Here is a 26,201-nt window from a genome sequence, read left to right as displayed (position 1 = left end):
GAGGGTGTATGTCGGCTAACATGATTTTAATCGAAGCTCATTTTCACCATGAAAATCATATTTTATGCAACACAGGAAAATGATGTAAGACTTTGGTCTTGTTTATTCAGCAACTTCTTTGCCCTGTAAGAAGAAAGAAAATAATGGGAGAGTATTAATAATGAACATGCAAAATATATGAATATATGTACAGTTCGAAATAATGTAATGGATCAAGCATTAAAGGCTCAGTGCTAAGCTTTGATTTTCAATTTTGAAGTACCAACTTAGTTTGAATTAATCTATTTTTACCCTGCCTGAAATGTGCTTCTTAGAGACCTTAAATACATTTTAGTGAGTGTAAAAGTTTGGTATTGACCTCTGTGAGGACTGAATCATAGGTGGTGTTGATGTGGCCATATCTGAACATGAGTCAGGTGTAGGTTTAGTAGCAGCTCTGTACCTTTCCAGTGTCGCGGGCCTTGGCTCTGAGCTTGTTGACTTGAGACTCAGCGATGTCAGCACGCTCCTCAGCCTCCTCCAGCTCATGCTGAACCTTCCTGAACTTAGACATGTGGCTGTTGGCTTGTTCCTCCTGGGTGAGGAAAAGAGAAGGAGAGTGTAAAATCAGCATTCAAAGTTTGAAGCTTCAGGTAGCAAATTAATATAGTTTATTTCTTAAGGCATTTCAAAGTTTTTTTGTTCACAGATTTAGGATAGCGATGTATATAGGGAGATAGATGATCCAGCAGATAGAATGAGTGGTGAAATGGGGATCAAACCACTGCCTCCAGGGGTGTTCAGTGTCTATCATTAGTATTCACACCCCCTTGGATTTCTTCACATTTTATTGTGTTACAAATTCAGATTAAAATTGATTTAAATTTCAGTTTTTTTCAATGTTCTACACAAAATACTCTGGAATGTCAATGTGGAACATGTAAAAATAATTTATGAAAAATAAAACACTAATATATCTGGACTAATTAGTATTCACCCCCCTGAGTCAATACATGTTATAAACATCTTTGGCAGCGATTACAGCTGTGAATCTTTTTGGGTAAGTTTTCTAAGAGCATTGCACACCTGGATTGTGCTTTTTTTTATCTAAATGTGTTTATTCGCAGAAATGACTTCTGGAACATATGAACTTTCATGTACCTTAGTAGCAAACTTCTATATGCCATCTGTAAATACAAATAAATTGTTAAATTACGAACCTAGTTGGTTTAGCAACGGAAAAAGACAGGAACATTCCTGCTAGCCATGATTGGCTGAGATAATGGATGGGCTGGACATGCCGAGAGATGAGTTCTGATTGGTCTGCCATGTAGCATGCTTCTGTCTATAACATGAGCTGCTCATTATGTGTAGATAATCCTTGCTACTGTGGCTTTTTTGAAAGATATAACATTAGCCATGGAGAACAGCAAAAATTTTGCTACTGCTATCAACAACATTGCTGTCCTGAACCTAGTTGGTTATCTTTAGCTACCTGCAGATTCATACTACAGCATTTCATGCACGGTGGCTAGCTATAACAACCAGTTTGTATTGATAGTAACCTACATGTCTAAACAAAAGACTTCACTTCGCCAGAGGATTACATGACCCATCAAATGAATTATGTGTGTCTCGGCGTGATTACGTCCGTCTATGGTATTTCATGAACATGTGTACATGTCTAGACAATAGTGACCCATCCACTTAGCTAAACGTGGCTGGAGGGTGGTTATAGCATTTCTTTCACATGACTGTCAATTTCGACAAGTGCGTCTGGGTAAGCATCATCTAATAATTATAAAATAATTATAAAATATATTTTATCTGGACACTTTCTATGCAAATATGCAAGTAATCATTTCACTGTTACCATTTACACCTTATGTAACCTGTGCATGTGACACATACACTCTGATTTTATTTGATATAGTGTGTGTTTATCAGAGACAGTGATGTGAAGAACAACATGACCTGCACCAAAGTCAGATTAGGATATAGGCCGACTAGTTAAAATGTATTTTTACTACTACTTTCTGCTACTACTTTCACCACATTTAGTCTTGAAATATTTGGTTGTTTACTACAATATGTGAATTCTTAAAGAGATGGGTAGGGTTCAAAGGGTGTGAACGATGCTGAACGGGTGTAGACAAAGAGCTCTCCAGTATGTGTACCAAAATATTCAAGGGCCATTTTCTCAATAGTTGGGTTACAAGTTTATCACTTTTCAAATCATAATTACTTTCACATTGTTCCTCAACTGCAGTTTATGATATACTACTTGTATCCAATTTTCTAGTCACTGTGACATTGTGGAGAATCTTGTGTAGAACAATGACAAAAACATCACAATTAAATTCATTTCAATCCCACTTTCTAACAGTGAAAATAAATCCAAAAGGGGGTGAATACTTATGAGAGGCACAGTGTGGGATTCAGGGGTGGTCGTACTACCACTAAACCAGTCCCCAGTACAGTACTACCACTAGACCAGTCTCCAGTACAGCCAATTAATATTCAACCCCCTCTCCTTTAAGTTGGTGACACATAGACATAGGACTTACTTCAACTTTTAATGTCTACTATGGAAATAATATGTTTTTGAATGTATGCTTTCAAAGTATTTGACAAAGTATGTGACTCACCGCTTCCTCAGCCTGCCTCTTGTAGGCCTTGACTTTCATCTGCAGCTTATCTACCAGGTCCTGAAGTCTGCCAACGTTCTTCTTATCCTCCTCAGTCTGTGGGACAAGATCAAAGAATCAATGGCCCATAGTTTTATACAAACACCTGTCCGTGTTAGTGTCAAGTTTGAGAAGAAGGCACTTTCTGACTTTCTGTTACCTGGTATGTGAGCTCCTTGACTCTGCGCTCATACTTGCGGACTGCTTTGATCGCGTCTGCACCTCTTCTCTGCTCAGCCTCCACCTCGTTCTCAAGCTCACGCACCTTTGTGGAAGAAAGGTATTTGTTGAGGTGGTGAAATCAGACGTAACAAATCTTTGTAAAATAGAGGTATATTATTCTACTCAGTCAAGGAGGCACAAATGTTGTCTGTTCCTATGTACTTTTACAATTGTAATTAAAGGGATCTGTAATGATAACAACAGCTTTTCATTATCTATGTGGGTTATTGAGAGAAAGTCATTGCACAATGCTCCTGTGTATTTGTATGATTAAAAACATTTCCAGCAGTCAGTCTTTCAATCCACCCTAATCCACCCTGCTGTTAACTCACCCTGGACTCCAGTTTCTGGAGCTGCTTCTTGCCTCCCTTCATGGCCAGATTCTCAGCCTCATCCAGACGGTGCTGCAGGTCCTTGACTGTGACCTCCAGGTTTTTCTTCATCCTCTCCAGGTGAGAGCTGGTGTCCTGCTCCTTCTTCAATTCCTCAGCCATCATGGCCGCCTGGAATGGTAGTTTGTTTAAATTATACATCAATTGGCACCAATCATAACGTCCTTCTGAGGACTTTGTTGTGGTAAACCAGCTCAGCTACACAACCATTGGCCCATGGATACAAATGAAGTGAATGTAATTGAATGGATCATAAGGACTCACGTCAGTAATGGCCTTCTTGGCCTTCTCCTCTGCATTCCTGGCCTCCTGGACTATGTCTTCGACCTCTCCCTGCACCTGCACCAGGTCAGACTCCAGCTTCTTCTTAGTATTCAGAAGGCTGGTGTTCTGAAAAGGAGTTAAAACATATTTTTTTACTATCAAGAGAACTTTCAGGTCACAAGGCAGAAATGGTATGCCTGGTTGAGTTTAATTCGAAATGGCTTTTGACCCATACCTGGGAGTGCAGCAGTCCAACACGCTCGCTGGCGTCTACCAGCTCAGTCTCAGCCACTTTGCGGCCTCTCTCTGCCTGCTCCAGAGCAACTCTCAGCTCCTCGATTTCAGCCGCCATCAGACCATTCCTGCGCTCCACCATGGCTGCCTGCTCCTTCATATCATCTGCGGCGCGAACAGCATCATCAAGGTGCAATAGGGCATCCTGGGGTTCACAATGACATGGGTTCATTAGGATTTGTGGAAGTAGAGGTGATTGGGTCATTGATATAAATGGTCCTTGGTAAGAATTTCCCAATATCCTTACCTGTCTACAGCATATTAGTAAACGCTATTCAAATTCCTCTGTGCTATTATTTTCTACAGATTCACAAACAAATCTCTCCCTAACCTTCAGATTTTTTGGCCTGATATCCCAGTCCCTTTACCTTGAGCTGTCCCTGGACATTCCTCAGCTGTTTCTGGGCCTCAGCGGCCTGCCTGTTGGAGTGGCTCAGCTGGACCTCCATCTCGTTCAGGTCTCCCTCCATCTTCTTCTTCACCCTCAGGGCATCATTCCTGCTCCTGATCTCAGAGTCCAGGGTGCTCTGCATGGAGTCCATCATCCTCTGGCTATTCCTCTTGATTTGCTCCATTTCCTCGTCCTTCTCAGCCAACTTCCTGTCCACCTCGCCCTTGATCTGGTTCAGCTCCAGCTGCACTCGCAGAATCTTGGATTCCTCGTGCTCCAGTGTTCCCTGGACAAAGAGAAGCAGTCAGGCGAATTGTGTTCAATACATTTGGATGTGTATAACACAAGGAAATAAATATATATGACTACAATAAACACCAAAACAGCTGGCATTGGCTAGTGTTCCACTTTAGTTGTATTGTTTGTATATTGTCTTTTACATTTGTGTGACTGTCCTTGTCTATCAGTGTTTTGATATTTGTTGTGTTTTGTGTTTTTTTGTGGAACCCAGGAAGAGTAGCTGATGCTACTGATCCCAATGATCAAATTAACACTGCTTTTCCCATCAAACAGCTGTAGTTTGTACCTCAGCCTCCTCCAGAGCGGTCTGGATCTCAGACTTCTCTGTCTCCACGGTCTTCTTGGCCTTCTCCAGCTCATGGATGCTCTTGCTAGTTTCTCCGATCTGCTCAGTCAGGTCAGATATCTCCTCTGCACACAGAAACACAGGAGCAGTTTAGACTTGTGAGATTTTCAGTGGATACCGCCAATACACTGAAGTTGACATTGAATCATAATAATTAATCAGAATATCGTATGGTCTTGCAAATCTAACTGCCACGACTTCAGCAAAATTAATGCAGTTTACATAGTTTTAAAAACATAACAATACATTCACCTCTGGCCCCTACTCCACCACTACCAAATATCTACAGTACAACATCCATGTGTACATGACTGTATAGTGCATATGCTCTCGTGTGTGTGTGTGTATGCATGTGTCTGTGCCTATTTTTGTGTTGCTTCACGATCCCTGCTGTTCCATAAGGTGTTTTTTAGTCTGTTTTTTAAATCTAATTTTACTGCTGCATCGGTTACTTGATGTGGAATAGAGATCCATGTAGTCATAGCTCTATTTAGTACTGTGCGCCTTCCATAGTCTGTTCTGGACTTGGGGACTGTGAAGAGACGTCTTGTGGGGTATACATGGGTGTCCAAGCTGTGTCTCAGTAGTTCAAACAGACCGCTTGGTGTATTCATGTCAATACCTCTCATAAATACAAGCAGTGATGAAGTCAATCTCTCCTCCACTTTGAGCCAGGAGAGATTGGCATGCATATTATTAATATTAGCTCTCTGTGTACAAGGGCCAGCAGTTACTGTAGTAGCTGATGTGTATAGTTTGAGTTTCAACAAACATAGACACAGTAGCTTTACTCAAAGCCAGTGGCATGTCGTTAGTAAAGATTGAAAAAAGTAATGGGCCTGGACAGCTGCCTTGGGGAATTCCTAATTCTACCTGGATTATGTTGGAGAGGCTTCCATTAAAGAACAGCCTCTGTGTTCTGTTAGACAAGTACCACTTTATCCACAATATAGCAGGGGGTATAAAGCCATAACACAATAATCGCCAGCAGCAGACAATGATCGACAATGTCAAAAGCTGCACTGAAGTCTAACAAAACAGCCCCCACAATCTTTCTTTCATCAATTTCTCTCAGCCAATCATCAGTCATTTGTGTAAGCGCTGTGCTTGTTGAATGTCCTTCTCTATAAGCATGCTGAAAGTTTGTTGTCAATTTGTTTACAATAAAATAGCATTGTATCTTGTCAGACACAATTTTTTCAAAAAGTTTACTAAGGGTTGGTAACAGGCTGATTGGTTGACTATTTGAGCCAGTTAAGGGGGCTTTACTATTTTTAGGTAGTGAATGACGTTTGCTTCCCTCCAAGCCTGAGGGCACCCACTTTTTAGTAGGCTTAAATTGAATATGTGGCAAATAGGAGTGGGAATATTGTCCGCTATTATCCTCGGTAATTTTCCATCCAGATTGTCAGACCCCGGTGGTTTGTCATTGTTGATAGAGAACAAAAAAACATCACCTCTTCCTCACTAACTTTACGGAATTGAAAATTACAGTGCATGTCTTTCATAATTTGGTCAGATATACATGGATGTGTAGTCAGCATTTGGTGCTGACATTCTTATGTCTAAGTTTGCTAATCTTGCTAACAAAAAAATCATTAAAGTAGTTGGCATAAATCTTTGGATTGTTCAAGTCCAAATAATAAAGTAAGTATAATACCGTTTTAAAATGGTGTTGATGATCACAGTTCCCTCCATTTTCAAAACACTAGTCAAACATAGAAATGCTGTCAAATGCTCACGTTGCAGGTTCTTGTTCTCTCTCTTCAGAGTCTCCAGATGATCCAGAGCCTCCTCGTAGGAGTTCTTCATCTTGAAGAGTTCAGTGCTCATAGAACGAACCTCCTTCTGAGCTCCTTCCAGCTCAGCCTGGCCCTCCTCATACTTCTGCTTCCACTCTGCCAGAACCTAGGGAAATCAATGAGATTTTCATTAGGTCTTGATGAAGAGATTTGAATCAGAATTATTACAATTATGCTTCATTTGATCATATAGCAGACAGAAAATATCACCCTAGGGTGAGAATTATTCATTTTCACCTTGTCAAAGTTCCTCTGCTTCTTGTCGAGGTTGGCGGCCATTGCGTTGGCTCTCTCAACGTCAATCATGAGGTCCTCCACCTCTCCCAGCAGCCTCTGCTTGGTCTTCTCTAGGGAGGCGCACTTGGAGTTGGTTGCCTCAATGGTCTCCTCAGCCTCTTGCAGACGCTGGGCCAGTTTCTTCCTGTTGGACGACAGAGTGTGTACAAATGTTAAAATACTTAGTGAAACAATAATTTCTTAGAGCCCCTTACCGCCCTCACCATCCACACAGTATATTTGAGTTTTGCTGTTCCGTGCAACTCACTTGGCCTCCTCCAGCTCTTCTGTGCGCTGGATGGCATCAGTTTCATACTTAGTCCTCCACTGAGCCACCTCACTGTTTGCCTTGGACATGCCGCGTTGCAGCTCTGCCTTGGCCTCCTGCTCTTCTTCAAACTGCTCCCTCAGGAGGTCACAGTCATGGCGGGCAGACTGGACACTGTGAGCCAGTGCATTTTTAGCCTGTGAAAGAGAAAAGTGAAAGACAAAGAGAGATAAGAGAGATAGTTAAACAAATGACAGTAAAAGTCTCATAGGGTGGCGTAGTCATTGTCTATATGAAGATCTAAACTCTGTAGTCCGTTTTGAGTCCCTTACCTTGACCTCCTCCTCAATCTGCCTCTTCAGCTCCTCAACCTGCTGGGTGAAGGCCTGTTTGCCTCTGGTCAGCTGAGACACCAGGGCTTCCTTCTCCTCCAGCTGGCGGCCAAACTCACCTGCAGGGACAGAGGGACATCTTATTAATTGAGTCTCTGTTCTCTAAGATTGAACATTGATTTTAAGGTATCGTAGGGCAATGTTAGGTGTGAAACTGTGGACTATACTATGTGGATACAGCCCCCAATACATACTATTGTGTTTTATTGAAGAAATAATTGGTTTGTTGTTCATTGTTGATGATGGTACCATTTTCTGTCAGGAGTCTGGCCCTCTGTCCACCGATGTCGTTGATCTGGCGAACATTCTCCTCGTTCTTAGTCTTGAGCTCGCTCAGCTGGTCCTCAAGAGTACGGCACATCTTCTCCAGATTACCCTGTTAGTGAAACATGTTCCATCATTACTTTATATATGAGACTCCTGTCAACTTCAGTTCACTTGAATTGTAATGTAGTTGAACCTCCTCATCACTGCTTGATCAAAAGATCACTACTCACCTTAGCCTTGGCGATGGACTCCATGTTGCTGGAGAGGTCATCAATCTCCATCTTGTACTCACTCTTCTCCTTCTCCAGCTTCTGCTTGACGCGCTGCAGGTTGTCGATCTGCTCCCCGAGCTCAGCCACACTGTCAGCCTGCTTCTTGCGCAGAGCGGCGGCTGTGGACTCATGCTGCAGGGTGGACTCTTCAAGATCACGACGCAGCTTCTGGAACTCAGCCTCACGCTTCTTGTTCATCTCAATTTGAGCAGAAGTGGCGCCTCCGGCCTCCTCCAGCCTCTCGCTGATCTCCTCAAGTTCCCTGGAGAGATCGGCCCTCTGCTTCTCAACCTTAGCCCTGGCAGCACGCTCAGCCTCAATTTCCTCCTCTAGCTCCTCAATACGGGCCTAGAACAGGGGGCAGGAGCAGGGAGGGATGAGCACTAAAATACAGTTGAAACAACTGAACCAAATAAATAATAAACAAAATAGTAAGAGTCTGTATATTTTTCTTAAATGTTAAATTAAAATGTGTTCATACAAAGCCAGTTAGACAAATATATTAAGTAGATAGTGCGGGAACCAAAACTACAATGGTAAGAAGCACCGTCTTGCAACCTTCAAGCCACCAGGAAAAATGTGTGCTACCAGAATATTTTTGGCGGAAATATTTCAGGTGTGTCCTTTCCTGTGCTGGAGCTTAGGTCCTGTACTATACCTGGAGTTCCTTGATCTTCTTATGCAGCTGAGCTCCCAGAGACTGCTCATCCTCAATTTTACTGAGGAGCTGGGATGTCTCAAACTCCTTCCTAAGAAACACAAACACGTCAATTTTCAAAGACATTTTGGGTTCAATAGTTTAAACAGAGAGTATTGTACGAATCACGTGCAAATGTTAATTCATAATTACAAGAATTAGACAATAACAACCATTCATTTGCTCAATATTGCAGGTAAAACTGAAGTAATTTCTTTTTGTTTACTTCTTGATTTTCTCATCAGACTGCTGCTTGTCATTCTCCAGGTCCATTAAGGATTCCTGGGCCAGTTTCAGATCTCCCTCCAGCTTTCTCTTTGCTCTCTCAAGGTCCATACGGAGCTTCTTCTCTTGCTCTAGAGAACCCTCAAGCTACAAGATAAAAACACACGTGTATTGTTCAAATCTAAACAACAGAAGATAAAAACATCTTACATACTATCATGGCCAAAATGTGTAACTCCACTCACATCGTCCACTTGCTGTTCCAGCTTGGTCTTGGCCTTGGTCAGAGTGTTGACTTTGTCCTCCTCTGCCTGCAGGTCATCCAGTGTCTGCTGGTGGGCCTCTTGGAGAGCTTTCTTCTCCTTGGTCAGCTTGGCAACACTCTCATCCAAAGACGCCATCTCCTCTGTCAGGTTTTTAACCTGAAAACGGCCACCACATAATTAGCCTTTTGTCACTTCATATAAAGGGGAGATTTAGTTTCATATGTATTGCATTAATTTAATTCAGATTAGAAATGTGTCAACAAGTACTGTTCTATAGATTCACACCAGGTGGCAATGTACTCCATGCCAGCGTACTGAATGGAAGTCAGAAACAAGTAGGAGCAGAACATGCAATGAATGTGGGGGGGTACCACTATTCCACTATTTTGTGTCTTAATTTTTCCGCCACCCACAATACATCTGGAATTCCATTTCTGTTGAGTTATGTTTTGAGTTGATTATGGTTTGGATTCTTGTTTGGTTAGACTGTCTTTGGTAAGACACGAGACCTTGTTTTCAGTGGCGTGCTTCTCCTTCTCCACTTTGGCCAGGGTGAGCTCCAGGTCATCAATGTCCTTCTTCAGCTCAGAACACTCATCCTCCAGCTTCCTCTTCTTGGCAGTCAACTCAGCATTCATCTCCTCCTCGTCCTCCAGCCTCTCAGCCGTCTCTTTGAGTTTGGCCTCCAGCTGGATCTTGCTCTTGATGAGCCCCTCACACCTTTCCTCAGAATCGTTCAGATTTTCTGATTCCTGATTTCAGAAAAGGAGAAAAATTTGCGGACTCACGTTATTTATCAAAATATAGATTTGCTTTAGTCATAGAGGTCAGAGCAAATCAACATTCATGAAATATGTATTTAACATGGGCAATAAAAAAATGGTGTTCGTTTGTGTATTCATGCATATAAAAATATGACTGTATGAGGATCATTTCTCACTCACAGATGCAACTTGGAGTGCTAGGTCGTTCTTCTCTTGCAGAATGGACACCATCTTCTCCTCCAACTCCTTCTTCTTGGCCAGAGCCTTGGCCAGGTCTGTTTTCATCTTGTCGAAGTTCTCCTTCATGTTAGCCAGCTCCTTCTCAGTTTCAGCGCTCTTCAGCAGGGGCTTGATCTTGAAGTACACCTTCATCCATGGCCAGGTTTTCACATTCATGAATGAACGAATGTTGTACTGGATGGTGAAGATGGCATCTCTGGTCAACAGAAAGGATAGAGTGGCATGGTGAGTGACAAGGCCCAGTGCAGTCAAAAGCATGATTGTCCTGTGTTTTATATATATTTCCACACTATGAGTTTGGAATAATACTGTGAAATTGTGAAGATTATGATAATGCCTTTTTAAGTGTAAGCTTTGTTTGAAAAGATTGCCAAAAATTGGTGGGATGTAAACTAGTTAATAGACCAATAAGAAAGAGCTTTCCAAACCCCTCTGCCAATAAAAGATAGTTTTCCATTTTCACCTCCCCACTAAAACCACTCCCAGACAGTCATAGATAAATTCTTGCTTGAGAAATTTCTTTTGCTTGAGAAATTTCTCTTTGCTAAGAAGCTATTTTTGTTTGTTTTCAATTAACCTCTCTGGGGTAGGGGGCAGCATTTGACATCCGGATGAAAAGCTTGCCCAAAGTAAACTGCCTGTTACTTAGGCCCAGAAGCTAGGATATAGAAAACACTCTAAAGTTTCTAAAACTGTTAAAATAATGTCTGTGAGTATAACAGAACTGATTTGTCAGGCGAAACCCCAAGGACAAACCATCCAGGGAAAATGGGTGTCTATGGGACTCCCTTATTATTAGGAACCAAGTTGCAGTTCCTATGGCTTCCACTAGATGTCAACAGTCTTTAGAAATTGTGCAATGTTTATCTTTTGAGAAATGAAAAGTAGCGCTATTCATTGTAAGTGTCACTCCAGGTGGACTCTACTGTTTTGGTGTGCGTGAACTGTAGCGCACTTCACATTGTTTTTATCCGGTATTAGAAACAGTTTATTCCGTCTTAAATTTGATCGATTATTTACATTTTAGGGTACCTGAGGTTGGATTAGGAACGTTGTTTGAAATGTTTGGACCAAGTTTACTAGTAACTTATTAGATACTTTGTAGGCATGTTGGGCGAGTTGAAACCGGTGTATTTCTGAATCAAACGTGCCAAAGAAATTGACATTTTTGGGACATAAAGAAGGACATTATCGAACAAAAGGACCATTTGTGATGTTTCTGGGACATTTTGGAGTGCCAACAGAAGAAGATCTTCAAAGATAAGGCATTAATTATATCGCTATTTCTGACTTTTGTGGCGCACCTGCCTGGTTGAAATATGATTTTCATGTGTTTGTATGCTGGGCGCTGTCCTCAGATAATCACATGGTTTGCTTTCACCGTAAAGCCTTTTTGAAATCTGGCACATTGGCTAGATTAAGAAGAAGTTAAGCTTTAGTTTGATGTTTAACACATATGTTTTCAAGAATGTTAAATATTTGAATTTAGTATTTTTGAATTTCACGCTCTGCAATTTCACCGGATGTTGGCCAGGTGGGACGCTAGCATCCCACCTACCCTACAGAGGTTAAAAAAGTTTAAAAAATAACCTTCGTAAGGTCCTTAATTGTTACCCATAAATTATTTGATATTGAGACAAAAACAACTGCATTGGACCTTTAAAGCTACATTCAGGGATACAAGGACTTACAGCTTAGTTCATGAGACATTTTATATTCTTTAAGAATTAATGAGGAAATCATTTTATTTATTTATTGTCCTATCACGGCTAAACAGTCCCCAACCCTATATCCTAGACACCCAGCTGAGCAACCCACACACTAAGGAGAAGTCCTTATCTGTGTTATAGGCCTACTGCAAGTAACCTACCGATAGCTGAGACAGAAAGATAAACTTGGTCAGAGACAGACAAAAGCAGCACTGCCCCAACAGGAGTCTGAGCCTGCCTGGCAGTGTTGGTCCAACAAAGCCAAAGCCCCCGAATGGTGAGCATAATATACAAGGAATTTCTCAAAGCTGCTAATGACAACCTTGACGACCTCGTACCTAGCCGGTGGGAATTCCGGTGGAGACCCCCACCTAGGTAGTGGCAGTGCTGGCAACATTAGCAGCAGTAACCCATGGGGAAGGGATCACACTCGGACAATCAGAGAGGGGGCATATTATTATGGCCTTGGCGGGACAAAATAATCGAACGGTCTGACTGCATCGAGGTGCTTTGTTAAATGGTCACAGCAGGGACCTGTGTGTGTGTGTGTGTGTGTGTGTGTGTGTGTGTGTGTGTGTGTGTTTTGGGGGATAGGGGTGTATCCGAGCTCCATCAGCTAGGACTAGACATTATTTAATCAAATCTCCCCATTCTTGCCCAATTTGGAATGCTTTCTCAAACCGCTACAACAGTATATGCTCTCAACCAGCTTCATGAGCTTCACTTCTCAGAAAGTATTAAATTGTCAAGAGGAGTAAAACAAGGTTGTCCATAATCGGCATATTTATTATGGCCATGAAAATATTAGCTATTAAAATCAGATCAAGCAAAAATCCAGGGCTAAAAAGGTGTCATTGTACGCTGATGATTCATGTTTTCTTTTAATACAACAATTTGGATGAGGATCTACATACATTTTCTAACCTCTCTGGATTATAATCAAATTGGGGAGGTGGTATTGGATCTCCAAAAAAATAAAGATTTTACATTAACGTGTAGTTTACCAATAAAAAGGTCAGACATTGAAGTGGACATACTAGGTATTTATATCCTGAAAGAAAGAAATTCTCACTACAACACATTTGAATAGAAATTAGATACTATTTTGCTTCCATGGAAAGGACAACACCTCTTTTTTTTGTGGAAAAATCACCCTGATTAACTCTTTAGTCATATCCCAATTTATGGCCCTGCCTACACCTAATAACTTGTTTTTTAAATAATGAGCAAAAAATGTTCAATTGCATTTGGAAAGACAAGCCAGACAAAATTAAACGGGCCTATTTATATAATAAATATGAATTCAGAGGGCTGAAATTATTAAATATTAAAGCATTAGAGCATTGTTTTTGGTCGCAGGTTCAGGAATGGCTGAAAAAATGCAACATTTACTTGGAGCTAACTCTGCAAATAGCACTGCTGGGAGATTTGAAAAGTCATAGTCAATCGATCAATAATATAATAATACTCTTATCTCTAATTTACAATGTGTAGAAACTATGAGAAGATAAAGGTTCAGGAATATGTTAAAAATCACACCACAGTTGAAAAATGTATGGCTAACATAAATCCAATGAGGGGAGGGATGCTAGGGTTAGGGGAAAATAATAAAGAAGCTAAATATATATATATATATATATATATATATATATATATATATTATATTAAATATGGGGGATTGGGAATGGTGTAGACAATTACACTGATGGAAGCCACAATCTATCTGCAATATTAAAGCTGATCTACCCCCCCCCCCACTTCTCCCCCCCCCCCCCCCCCCCCCCAAATACAAAATAATGAATGGGTAAATATCACCAATACAAATGACAACTGAACAGCTTTGCCGAATCCCAAACTGCAGCAGTAATAGAGCATTATAAGACCTACTTTCTCATTCTGATCAACTCACAGTATATACAGTATGTGATCATAATGCATTACATACAGCAGGTCCACAGAAAGCTTTGCCAAGATGTCTACTCTTCCTCACCTCCTCTCCATCATCTTGGTGAACTCTTTTCTCATGAGGTATCCACGGCTGAGAGCCTGGACCATGCCGATCAGAACGGCCAGCTTCTCATCTCTCATCTCCTCCAAGACCCCCAGCAGACCGGCTTTGAAGAACACCTGAGACACAGGTAAACATGGCCATTGTAACCACAGTCAGATGGTGACAGATAGAAAGGGTTGGATCAAAACAGGGGAACAACACCTCTAGATTGATTTGACCAACATAAACACTGCAATTCTTACAAACAAACCATGAGATAGCTTGTTTAAAAGTTGTAAGTTATTGTGGAGTTGTAGATGAATAATGTACACAGATACAGATAACTGAAGCCATACCACTCTAACACAATGCACATGATAATGCGTTGAGTTTCTATACTTGTATGAATTTAAAGAAAAAAAATTATACAATGTTTTTCCATCTTTTGAAGAAAGAAAAAAAGGATAACCAACCGGTGCGTCAAATGACTTTAGGGGTTTAAATTATCATTGAAGTTTTTTATTAGTCTACATTTACAAACATTAGAGTAAAACAAGCTTATACTTTGGATTCTACAGTTCAATTAAGCTCATGAGGCTTTTATAAGTTATATTCTTCCAGAATCAATGGGTACATATCATTAATGTATCATTCAAAAAATGGATGAAACTGCAGATTGACCCTATAGATGAAGAGGAAAGAATGAAAGGGTGGATAAACCAACAGGAGAGATGTTGAATGGTTCATGTTTAAATTATCATTGAAGTTGTGTTTCGATGTCAGCTTTTGCTGGAGGTATTTGACTGACCTTGGTGTGTCCAAACTTGTAATCGTCGTGATTTATATCAATGGACCCAAGCAGCTTCTCAGAAGCCTTCTTGTTGTCCATGAACTGGCCCTCAGGGATGACACTGGCATTCAGTACTTTGTACCTGAATGAGGAGACATTTTTAACATTTGTCAAGTTGTAATAGGTTGGTTATATTACATAAAAAGTAAACATATTCTGATGCTGGGAATGCCCTTGGAGCAGATCTTTCTGTGGTTGTGTGTGTGTTGTATGTTGTGTGTGTTGTGTGTTGTGTGTGCATTTGTGTTTGCGTGAGTGTACCTCTGCTTGAAGTCAGCATAGATGATTCTGCTGGGGAAGCCCTTTCTGCAGATCCTGATCCCCTCCAGAACACCATTACACCTGAGCTGGTGAATAACCAGGAAGTTCTCCATCAGACCTGGAACAACAAACCAAGTCTCTTTAATACTTATTAACAGATTAGAGGATTGGGCTTGTTAAGGTTACTCATAGTGTATAGATAAGATATCATATTCAAGTCAATATTTCTTGTACCTGGAGTCTTTGACTCGTTGGGGATCAGGCAGCGTACAAAGTGAGGATGAGTGCTCCTCAAGTTGGTCATCAGCTTTTGTAAGTTCTCCTGTAAGAGGGTTACAAACCATGTTCTCAGAAATCATTTATGATAATCAATGCACCTTTTGAAAGACTGAATATAGACATTTCAATAGCTTACCCTGAACTGGGAGGACACAGTCTGCATGGAACCACCCTTCTTCTTGCCTCCTTTCTTGGTTGTATCTGTTCAAATGTGGATGAGTAAAAGATGATTAGAAATGAGAGAATCAAATGCAAATACTGCCAATGAGATTGTGTAAAATAACACCTATTGACTTTAAAAACAATGTGTTTCTGAGTTGTAACAAGTGCAATTGATGTGATGCTAGTCTTACCCTCAGGTGGGGCAGCAGGATACAGGGTAGCCATCAGTTTGACTGAGGACTTCCCGTACATCAGAAGAACTGATTCGTTCAGGGGATCCTTGTTCTTCTCCAGCCAGCCAGTGATGTTGTAGTCCACAACACCGGCGTAGTGCACCAGGGAGAAGTGGGCCTCTGCCTTGCCTTTGGCAGGCTTGGGTTTCTCATATGCCTTGGTTTTGCCAAGATGCTGGTCGTTCAGCTTATTCTTGAAGGTAGTGTCTGAAGCCTTAGGGAACATGCACTCCTCTTCAAGGATGGAGAAGATGCCCAATGGCTTTACAAAAAGAGATGTATATCAAATGAGTGATATTTACATTTAGGATCACATTTATTCCATTAGCAAACATAATTTTTTAGGATTAAATTCATTTAGGGGGACATCATAGGAAACATATTGAGTTCTAAACAGGCAGATATGTTGTACCATTATGATAATATCTATCAATGCGCTCCCTATGAGCTTTGCTGTTGCATCCCATTATAATCCTTACAGACAGCTTACCTTCTCAATAAGCTCAATGCAGGCAGCCAAGTCCATGCCGAAGTCAATGAAGGCCCAGACGATTCCCTCCTTCTTGTACTCCTCTTGTTCCAGGACGAACATGGTGTGGTTGAAAAACTGTTGCAGTTTCTCATTGGTGAAGTTGATGCACAGCTGCTCCATGCTGTTGTACTGTTGATGGAATTTGAAAAAGGATAATTTTAACATACAAGGCTGTAATCCTTCTCAATCACAACTAATTGTCTTGTCTCTGGTCTCATACTCACATCAAAGATCTCAAACCCAGCAATATCGAGCACACCGATATAGAACTGCCTTGGATTCTTGGTGTCCAACATCTCGTTGATACGGAGGACCATCCACAAGAACATCCTCTCATAGATGGACTTGGCCAAAGCCATGACTGCATTATAAACCTGCAATGATAATACCTCAAATTAATACATGAGATATTGACCATGTCCAGTGATAAGGTTGGGAAAAAACAACATGACTATTTTTAAAAAGCAATGCAATTGTCCCCAAAATAATTCAGGTGGTCAGAAAATCATTTGATGCTGTGTGTTTAACCGCTTTACCTGAGGCACAGTCTGTCCCTTGGTCACATACTCATTGCCGACCTTCACTCTGGGGTAGCACAGACATTTCAGCAACTCAGCTGAGTTCAGGCCCAGCAGGTAGCCGATTTTATCAGCCACTGGAGAGAGAACCATCAACAACAGATTGCTTGTTTCTGATGTCACACTGACAATATTGTTTGGTCAACTCTTTTGATTTTAACCTACGAATATTATTTAAAATAATTTCTGGGGTATCTCCTGCCTGACTTTCATGTGGAACTGTCTGTCTTATGTGCTTGCGACTGGGAAAGGGACTAATGCTTTCCATATTGTATATCTATGAGTGGGACTCACCCTCAGTGCCGTCTGGCTCGGCCTGCTCCTCACGCTGCTTCTGCTTGAATTTCAAGTTGCCATGGTGCATTACAGCTCCTGTCAGCTTGTAGATGGCCATTTTCTCATCGTTAGAGAAGCCCAGGATTGTAATTGCATCCTGGTATTAAAGAGGAAGTACAACAGTGAAGAACTGAATGGTAGTTTACTCAGTTACAGTACACTACCGTTCTGTGTTCAGTCCAGAACAACGGATAGAATTAACTGGCTTCTCTGTTCCACATGATTACTCTTGGCCAACACACTAGTATATGACAGCACAACATGAGTTTTACACAGTTCCACAGGGCACTTAGAGGCAGTCTCTTGTGGATGTCTTACAGGTATGTGCCTCAAGGTGAAGTGTGAAGGCATGAAGAGTGCCTTGAAGCACATGCCTAACTAACAGAAGGTGCCCAGCTGCCATCAAGTTGGATTTGGACTGTGCATTCAGTGTGTATTGTGGTCCTACCTATTCCATATCTAGAGTTTGGTTCACACTTTGTATCACTCACATCGGTGGCATCCAGCTCGACCTTGTCGTCAATGCTGGCCACACTGATCTGACCCTGGCTGATCATGGGGAAGTCGTAAGGGTTGGTGGTGATGAGCGTCATTTCTGTGGACAACGGAGAATGGCTTGTCAGTTAAATCTCTTAGAATTCTGCTGTCCTACCTTTACAGTATCTCTCCCTCCTTTACTCAATAGATGGACTCGATGATACATGCAGTGTATAGTGCATAGCATCAAAAGAGGGGGACTGAGGCTCCTGGACTAGTGCATCACATTGCATTACTTGATCTTTCCCATGAAAGACATTGAAAGACCTGACCCATGTTTAGATGCCTTCTTACCTTGGATGTACTCATTGTAATAATATTACTAGTGTGGACTAGGAAACATTTCAATAAGTTCCACAGATGGAGGTGTGAATAATTACACCTAAACCTGTACTTTGCCTTACCAACTAGCTCAGGTTTGTGGTTGGTCATCATCTGGTAGAAGATATGGTAGCCTCGCTCAGCGGGCAGCTGGAAGGCCACTCTGGACTTCTCCAGCAGGTCTGAGAGAGAGAGAGAGTGAGAAAGAGAGAGATATGGCGAGAGAGAGAGGGAGAGAGAAAGAGAGAGAGAGAGAGATTACATTATGTCTGATAATATGATCTCCCCAAAATGTTGTGTGTGAATTAAAAAAGATTCTCCGGTACTTTTGTGTACTTCATAGCCAGTAGTTCTGAAAGTAGCGCTCATGAGTCAAAAGGGGTCCCCGACATTACGTACTACCTCACATAGGTGCAGATATGAGGCACCAAGTCATTGCTCTATCTTTTGCTCTGCTGTGAGTGCAGCTTGCTAGCTGTCACTCAAATGGTGAAGGGCTGAAGCTCATTGGCTTAAACTTGAATTACTAAGGGGGCTGGCCCACATGGGGGAACATTTTGGGAAAATGGCGCCACACAACTTCCAGAAAACATTTCCTGGCTAATTAAGGTGAGAGATTGTGCATGTATGAACTACATATTGACACATCTAGCCCAAAGCGGGAGGTTGAAAAAATACTTGCTAGTCTTCAAAGTTCCACAGCATGTCTTTAAGGAAAGCATTTAGAAACAAGGAAAACCAACTTACAGGTCTCAATGTCAGCTTTAGCCAGTTTGCCTGCTTGGAAGTGAATCCTGATGAATTTACCCTGTAGTAGAGCATGGTGGAAAGAAATAGGTCAACTAAATAAATCTAACATTTTACTTTGATGGACCACTTGAAATGTTACAGTTTGTTGGACAGCTGATGATACAACTATAGTGAACAACTGAAATGTTCCCACCCAATACAAGGCAACTTCCACAGTAAATTCTTCATACTTACAAAGCGAGACGAGTTGTCGTTCCTCACTGTCTTGGCATTACCGTAAGACTCCAGCAGAGGGTTAGCTGCAATTATCTGATCCTCAAGAGACCCCTGATTGAGACAAATACAAGTTGCTCAGAAACTAGCCAACACTTTTCTTAAAACAGTATTCACCGCTTGAAAAACAAAGTTTACACAGCACACCAAACTGAAATATGTTATAAAAGCACAACCAACCTGCATTTTGGTGGGGTCTACTTCCTTCTTGACACCAGAAACTGCAATGGTGGCAAAGTACTGGATGACACGCTTGGTGTTGACAGTCTTTCCTGCACCGGATTCTCCGCTGGTTTATATGACAGAGAAAGATGGGTTTAGTCACATGTTTGAACATCAGATTGGCTTTCACTATGAAATATCTTTGAAAAATACATTGTAGACACGTTTTCTAACATAAGTAATTAATTAATAAATATTCCCACTCATCGAGTCATTGTTACGCATAGCCTAATCCGTTCATAATATCCTGTATTTTATAACACCCAGTCGTTACTACAGATAGCCTAATCCGTTCATAATGTGTCTAAGTGTCAGATTGGTTTTTGCTAATCTGCATTGACAAATACACCTGTTCACCTGTTTTCTAACCAAAGTCAATTATTAACAAAATATTTCAACTCATTGGCTCATTATAACGCACAACCTAAACCGTTCATAATGTAATGTATACTGAACAAAAATATAAATGCACCATGGAACAATTTCAATGATTTTACTGAGTTACAGTTCATGTAAGAAATCAGTCAATTTAAATAGATTAATTAGACTCTAATCTATGGATTTCACATAACTGGGCAGGGGTGCAGCCATGGGTGGGCCTTGGAGGGCATAGGCCCACTCACTTGGGAGGCAGGCCCACCCACTGGGGAGCCAGGCCAAGCCAATCAAAATTAGTTTTTCCCCACAAAAGGACTTTTTTACAGACAGAAATACTCCTCAGTTTCATCAGCTGTGGCTGGTCACAGAAGATCCCGCTAGTGAAGAAGCCGGATGTGGACTGGCGTTGGCTGGTGTGGTTACACGTGGTCTGCGCTTGTGAAACCGGTTGGACATACTGCCAAATTCTCTAAAACGATGTTGGAGACTTATGGTAGATAAATTAACATTAAATTATCTGGCAACAGCTCTGTTGGACATTCCTGCAGTCAAAATGCCAATTGCAGATTCCCTCAAAACATCTGTGGCAAAAACTGGTGTGTGACAAAACTGGACATTTTTTATTGTCCCCGGCGCTGTTGTTTAATCAGCTTCTTAATACGCCAATATGGTCCCATTCTTAATATTAAACCAACACTTTACATGTTGCATTTTTATTTTTGTTCAGAATATTTTTTATAACACCCAAGTCACACAACATGTCAGAATAGAAATACTTAATCACGTGAAATTCTAGAAAACAACTTACGTAATCAGGACGGACTGGTTCTCCTTATCTGGAAACAAAAAATATGTTGCTTATTATAATCAATCAACATTAGGAGTACATCATTGTATTCTTAAGCATCATCATGAATTTCATTTTGGAATATTTTCCATTCAAGGATAGTGAACTGAGAGATTCCCAGCAAACTGTTCTAACTTAGACTAGAAGACAGCAGATCCCATCCATCCATCCATTTCTCCATGAGAGCTCGTACCAATCATCATGAACTGGAAGGCGTTGTCAGAGACGGAGAAGATATGGGGTGGAGCCTCCATCCTCTTCTTCCCTCTGTAGGCGTTGACAACCTCTTCGTCGTACACGGGGAGCCACTTGTAGGGGTTCACCGTGGCACAGAAGAGCCCAGAGTAGGTCTGGATGAAAGGGATCCAATTGGGCGATTAGCAAAGTCAGATTGACTTTTACCTGGATTTATGTGAGGATGTGGGTGTACTATGGTATACTAATGTGGGTCTACTGTAATGGTATGTTTTGCTTTCTACTGTTCATTTATGTGTAGTACTGTATGTGTGTAATTCTCATGTTTATGCATGTGGGAATATCTTATGTTCATTTACAGTATGTGTGTATGTTTATGTAGGTTTCTTACATAGATCATCCATGCTGCATAACGCTCTTTGAGGTTATACAACACAGAGGCTTCATTCAGGTAGGTCATCATGGCCATGTCCTCAATCTTGTCGTACTTAGGGGGGTTCATCTGGTAGATGTCTGCTTCTTTGAACTCTTTATCCTGAAACAGTCAGAAATCTAGATTACACACAGATCAAGCTGGACATTACTCAATGCTTTTTGCTGATTAAATACAAGTTAAATGTTTTTAAAAAATGCATACCCACATTTAATACAACTACTTTGTTATCACCCACTGACAAATACATGTGATTCTTGACTTGTCATTATCAATTATTTCATGCCAATTTTAAATAGCATCAATAAAAGTGTTTTGTTTGAGGGTTATTGTCTGCTTAAAAAAAGAACAAGGAAATTATTCTTAATCTTTTTTTGTTACTGATTTCATATTGGCTTTTGGAATGTTTTTGATGATTTTTTAATTTCAATACTTTTCAGATAAGACTTACCATTGTAGTGCCGTCAGGATTTGTGACTTTGACAGTACACTTTCCCTCTGTCCTGCCAGTGATCAACCCCTTAAGGTACAGCTCCTTGACGTCTGTCACATAGCAGGCGTTCTTTGAATCAAAGGGTGCGGCTTGTGCCTCAATCCTCTCCCTCTCAGGCTTACGAAGGTACAAGGCAGCCTTGCCGTAGATTTGCATCTCCGCGTCCGTACTCATGTTGACGGCTTACTAGGAAAGAGATGAAACATGATTGATTGACTCTGTGGTGCTTCCTCCCCAGTCAACAGAGTGAGCGGTACTGTATCTCACACAGAATATTTTCGTCACTTTTTATGTGAAGACAAACCATGTCTCACCTTTTTTTCCCCCTCCTACAGATGTATTTGTACGTCTTGGAGGACCCTGTGAAACATTAGGCTGTTGTGAATAAACACAAGTCTAAAGCCTTATCATTTAGCCCGCGAAGGGCAAGAAACATTTTGAATGGCATAATTCAACTCCATCATTACAGATGCAACCATATGCTTTAATTTTCCTAGTTGCAATTCACTTTACATTCTCTCAAGAATTCTAATAAATAGCCCTAAAAACCCAGTTACATTCTAGACCACCCCCTCATTTTACAAAAAGAGTGCAGAAATATCACATTTTACTGTGAATGAAAGTGTGAATGAAAGTTACTTTACAATGAAAGTTACACTTTACAATTTAAGCAAAACACATTTAAACTAAAACATTTTAAATCAATGCCACTTGATTGCATATTGTAAAATCTTACAAAAGACAAAAAAATGCTGAATTCAAACAATGCAGTTAGTTACTGCCTTAGATGCTGAGTGCAAATATGAGACTGTATGTACACAATAAGGAAGTGGAGAGAGTCTTACCACAGAGGAAGAAGGTATCTATCTGACTTATGAATGCTGGGGCCTCAGCCTCCTTATATCTGGTTGGAAGTGCCAACCAAGCAAAAGTTAATTATGGACCACTCTGGTAAAGGAAATGGATTGGATGAGAGACCTCCGAGTGTCTGTGTCTCTCTAGCCCCACCCACTTCGAGGAGCACCACACTCCTTATTCTTTTACCATTGATTGTTCTAGACTATTTTGAGACCTTAAGGAGGATCAGGTTGCCTACTGCAGGAATGTCTACAAAGGACATGTCCATCTAACTTGCTACTAGAGTAGAGCTCTGTGGCTGACCTTGAGCTGCTGTACATACTAAACATGAACACACTGTAATTTACATAAATAAAATGCAATGATTTAGTTTAGAACTTGACCTACTGCTTCCATGTAAATCTCAGACTGAGAAAAATGCAATCTCCCGCTATCTGCAAGTATGGTCAATGGCATAACACTTTATTGACATGTAAATTCAACCAACCGATCTTAATACATAAATGTTAGAATACATACTTATCTTTAATATAATATTACATTTCACAGAATTTACGTAAATGAGAGAAGTCATAACTAATATTTATGCCAATGTCAAAAGTTTTATTCATCAAATTGATTCCAATACTACTACCAAATACCCCTCAAATACTGTAATGGAGTGAGTCCACGTTGCCCCCACAACCATTATAATTCTTTATATAAAATATAATCTGACCTTATTTAGTTGAATATCAGTAATTAATGAATCCTTATCAACTATATATATATATATATATATATATCAAGTGGCATTTTTTTAACCTCTTCTCACCTCATGCTTCTGACAGAGTTGGCCGTTACCTCACGCTTTTGCTTAGTTTGATTTGTGACCCTGGTGAAACCATATTAAATAAATATTTAAAATCTAGAACAGACACATTTAGGCTTTTATATAGCTTAAAACACTGTTAACTCCAATGTGTAATTATTCATCTACATTATGAAGATGCCGCAGGCGCTTAAAACAGCAGGATTCTTACGACTTAAGGTTAGAGTTAGAATTCCTATGGCCCATAACACTGGTACACTATTTCATGACTCTTATCCACTCATATGGCTGAGAGAGAAATAATATAGCTGCCTGTGACGATCGTCGTAATGAGTAGACCAAGGTGCAGCGTGTTGAGTGCTCATGATAAATATTATTTTAACTAAGAACACTAAAGAAAAGGTTCCGGACTGTAGGCCGTCTCAGGAGGTTCCGTACCGGGGACCGTCGCTACAGGCTCCGCACCATGGATCACCACTGGAGGCTTCGTGCCATGGATCATCACTGGAGGCTCCGGGCCATGGTTCATCTCTACAGGCTCCGGGCCATGGATCATCCCTACAGGCTTCTTGCCATGGATTATCCCTACAGGCTCCGGGCCATGGATCATCACTGGAGGCTTCGTACGTGGAGCCGGAATAGGTGTCACCGGACTAGGGAACGTTGCTGGAGGCTCCGGACTGGGGAACGTCACTGAGAGTTCTGGACTAGGGAACGTCGCTGGAGGCCGGGTGCGCAGAGCAGGCATAGTGGGCCTTGGAGACGCACTGGAGGTCTGGAGCTTATGACTGGCACAACCCGTCCTGGCTGGATAATTAGTTTAGTCCGGCAAGGGCGGGTCGCTGGCACAGGACGAACTGGGCTGTGCAGGTGCACTGGCGACACAGTGCGTAGAACTGGCGCAGGATATATTGGCCGTGGAGGCGTACTGGAGGTCTGGAGCTTATGACTGGCACAACCCGTCCTGGCTGGATACCCCCCGTAGCCCGGCAAGCATGGGGCATTGGAACAGGTCGCACAGGCTTGTGCTGGCGAACTGGGGGTACCGTGCGTAGAGCTGGCGCAGGATAACCTGGGCCGAAGAGACGCACCAGAGACCAGGAACGCTGAGCAGGCACAATCCTTCCTGGATTAATGCCAACTCTAGCACGGCAACTGTGGGAAGCTTGCACCGAGCACACTGGGCTGTAGCTGCGCACTGGTGACACAGTGCACATCCCCACATAACACGGTGCTTGCTCGATCGCTCGCTCCCCACGGTAAGCACGGGGAGTTGTCTCAGGTCTCCAACCTGACTCTGCCAATCTCCCTGTGTGCCCCCCCCAAAAAAATTTTTGGGGCTGCCTCTCGCACTTGCCTCGTGGTTGGTATAGTGCCTCATAATAACGCCGTTCTGCTCTTGCTGCCTCAATCTCCTCCCTCGGGCGATGATACTCCCCAGCCTGACTCCAGGGTCCTTTCCCGCCCAGAATCTCCTCCCATGTCCAGTTGTCCTGACCACGCTGCTTGGTTTTATTGTGGTGGGATCTTCTGTGACGATCGTCGTAATGAGTAGACCAAGGTGCAGCGTGTTGAGTGCTCATGATAAATATTATTTTAACTCAGAACACTAAAGAAAAATAACAAATAACGGAAAACGAACGTCACGTTCTGCAGGCTTTACAGAGCTGTGCAAAAACAAGATCCCACAAACCCAGGTGGAAAAAAACCCTACTTAAGTATGATCTCCAATTAGAGACAATGAGGACCAGCTGTCTCTAATTGGCGATCATCCCAAACATAGAACATAGAAATACAAAAACTAGAACCTAACAACATAGATATAGAAAACATAGAATAAACCCCCCTGTCACGCCCTGACCTACTCTACCATAGAAAATAACTGTTTACCATGGTCAGGACGTGACACTGCCTCAAACTTTTATGACACTCTGAAGTAAATTGTTTAGCAGCTGAGCAGGCTTCAATAAAACTGATATGCAATGAATAGTACTTAACACCAACACCTTGTAATAAACAATTTATCATTTATTATTAAATCGTTTATTCATAATTTATTAATCATTACTCACGCATTTTAGTAAGCTAGTTATTCACACATTTATAAACCAATTTTAATGTATATAATAATGATTTATAAGATCATTCATAATATGTTAAATTAAGGCACCTATAAACTGTGTATTAATCCTTAGTTAAGTCTTCTTCCTTATCAAAAGGCTATATATACTTTATAAATACTTTATAAAAGTTTGAGTGTAATTTCTCACAAAAAGATGGGCAAGCCATAGGTAGAGATTCCAGCTATACATGTGTTTTGAATGTTGCCATAAATGGTACTTCAACACTTGCTTAAAGGTGTTATGAATGGTTTCACAAAAGTGTTATCTATTCTAACTTTATTTAACTAGGCAAGTCAGTTATTTAAGAACATGACGGCCTAGGAACAGTGGGTTAACTGCCTTGTTCAGGGGCAGAACTACAGATTTTAATCTTGTCAGCTCGGGAATTCAATCTTGCAACCTTTTGGTTACTAGTCCAACGCTCTAACCACTAGGCTACCTGCCACCACATGTATATCCCCTTCAAATAAAGTTTTACCAAAATAACAACTAATCCTGAAACAATTCATTTGTTTCTCCAAATTGGAGATTACATTTCAGATGCATCTTTAAGATTTGATGTACTAGTGTGATTTGTATTTGTTAAAAGACATAGGTTACTGGTATCAAATCAACACTTTTTCTCAAGTCAATCATTTTACAGCTTTTAATATCCAGTGAATATTTTCTGTGAAACATCTGCAATC

The 26,201-nt window shown here is 41.2% G+C and overlaps 1 protein-coding gene across 2 annotated transcripts; it reads right to left on the bottom strand.

The window, feature by feature from the left end:
* LOC115170187 (myosin heavy chain, fast skeletal muscle) lies at window positions 1–22,083 on the bottom strand. Of its 2 annotated transcripts, XM_029726553.1 has the most exons (40): window positions 22,038–22,083; window positions 21,682–21,909; window positions 21,189–21,332; window positions 20,796–20,952; window positions 20,564–20,591; window positions 19,336–19,444; window positions 19,117–19,209; window positions 18,880–18,940; window positions 18,216–18,314; window positions 17,766–17,869; window positions 17,233–17,371; window positions 16,897–17,015; window positions 16,585–16,734; window positions 16,319–16,489; window positions 15,787–16,090; window positions 15,570–15,634; window positions 15,389–15,476; window positions 15,155–15,272; window positions 14,852–14,975; window positions 14,044–14,180; window positions 10,285–10,540; window positions 9,850–10,092; window positions 9,320–9,496; window positions 9,076–9,221; window positions 8,811–8,901; window positions 8,111–8,500; window positions 7,863–7,989; window positions 7,554–7,672; window positions 7,222–7,418; window positions 6,915–7,098; window positions 6,618–6,783; window positions 4,816–4,940; window positions 4,207–4,515; window positions 3,780–3,983; window positions 3,545–3,670; window positions 3,221–3,391; window positions 2,827–2,931; window positions 2,628–2,723; window positions 443–574; window positions 1–123 (listed from the first exon to the last, which is right to left on the bottom strand). In XM_029726553.1, the coding sequence occupies exons 2-40, from the start codon at window positions 21,895–21,897 to the stop codon at window positions 103–105; spliced, it is 5,811 nt and encodes a 1,936-aa protein (XP_029582413.1). In that variant the 5' UTR covers window positions 21,898–21,909; window positions 22,038–22,083; the 3' UTR covers window positions 1–102. The 2 variants fall into 2 exon arrangements, with proteins under 2 accessions (XP_029582413.1, XP_029582414.1); XM_029726554.1 differs by lacking the exon at window positions 22,038–22,083 and having other exon boundaries at window positions 21,682–21,911.
* Window positions 22,084–26,201: the final 4,118 nt, after the last annotated feature.

This window comes from Salmo trutta, chromosome 31 (assembly GCF_901001165.1).
Source record: "Salmo trutta chromosome 31, fSalTru1.1, whole genome shotgun sequence".
Classification (NCBI taxonomy): Eukaryota; Metazoa; Chordata; class Actinopteri; order Salmoniformes; family Salmonidae; genus Salmo; species Salmo trutta.
Note: the sequence above shows the minus strand (reverse complement) of the source record. Positions and strands in the feature narration are given on the sequence as shown.

Excerpts from the sequence above, each read along its gene's own strand:
- LOC115170187 (XM_029726553.1), bottom strand. The coding sequence starts at position 21,897 with ATGAGTACGGACGCGGAGATGCAAATCTACGGCAAGGCTGCCTTGTAC. Across the intron at positions 17,016-17,232 it reads CGAGCCAGACGGCACTGAGG|TGGCTGATAAAATCGGCTAC; the intron begins GTGAGTCCCACT and ends TTCTCTCTCCAG. Across the intron at positions 124-442 it reads AGGCCCGCGACACTGGAAAG|GGCAAAGAAGTTGCTGAATA; the intron begins GTACAGAGCTGC and ends TTCTTCTTACAG.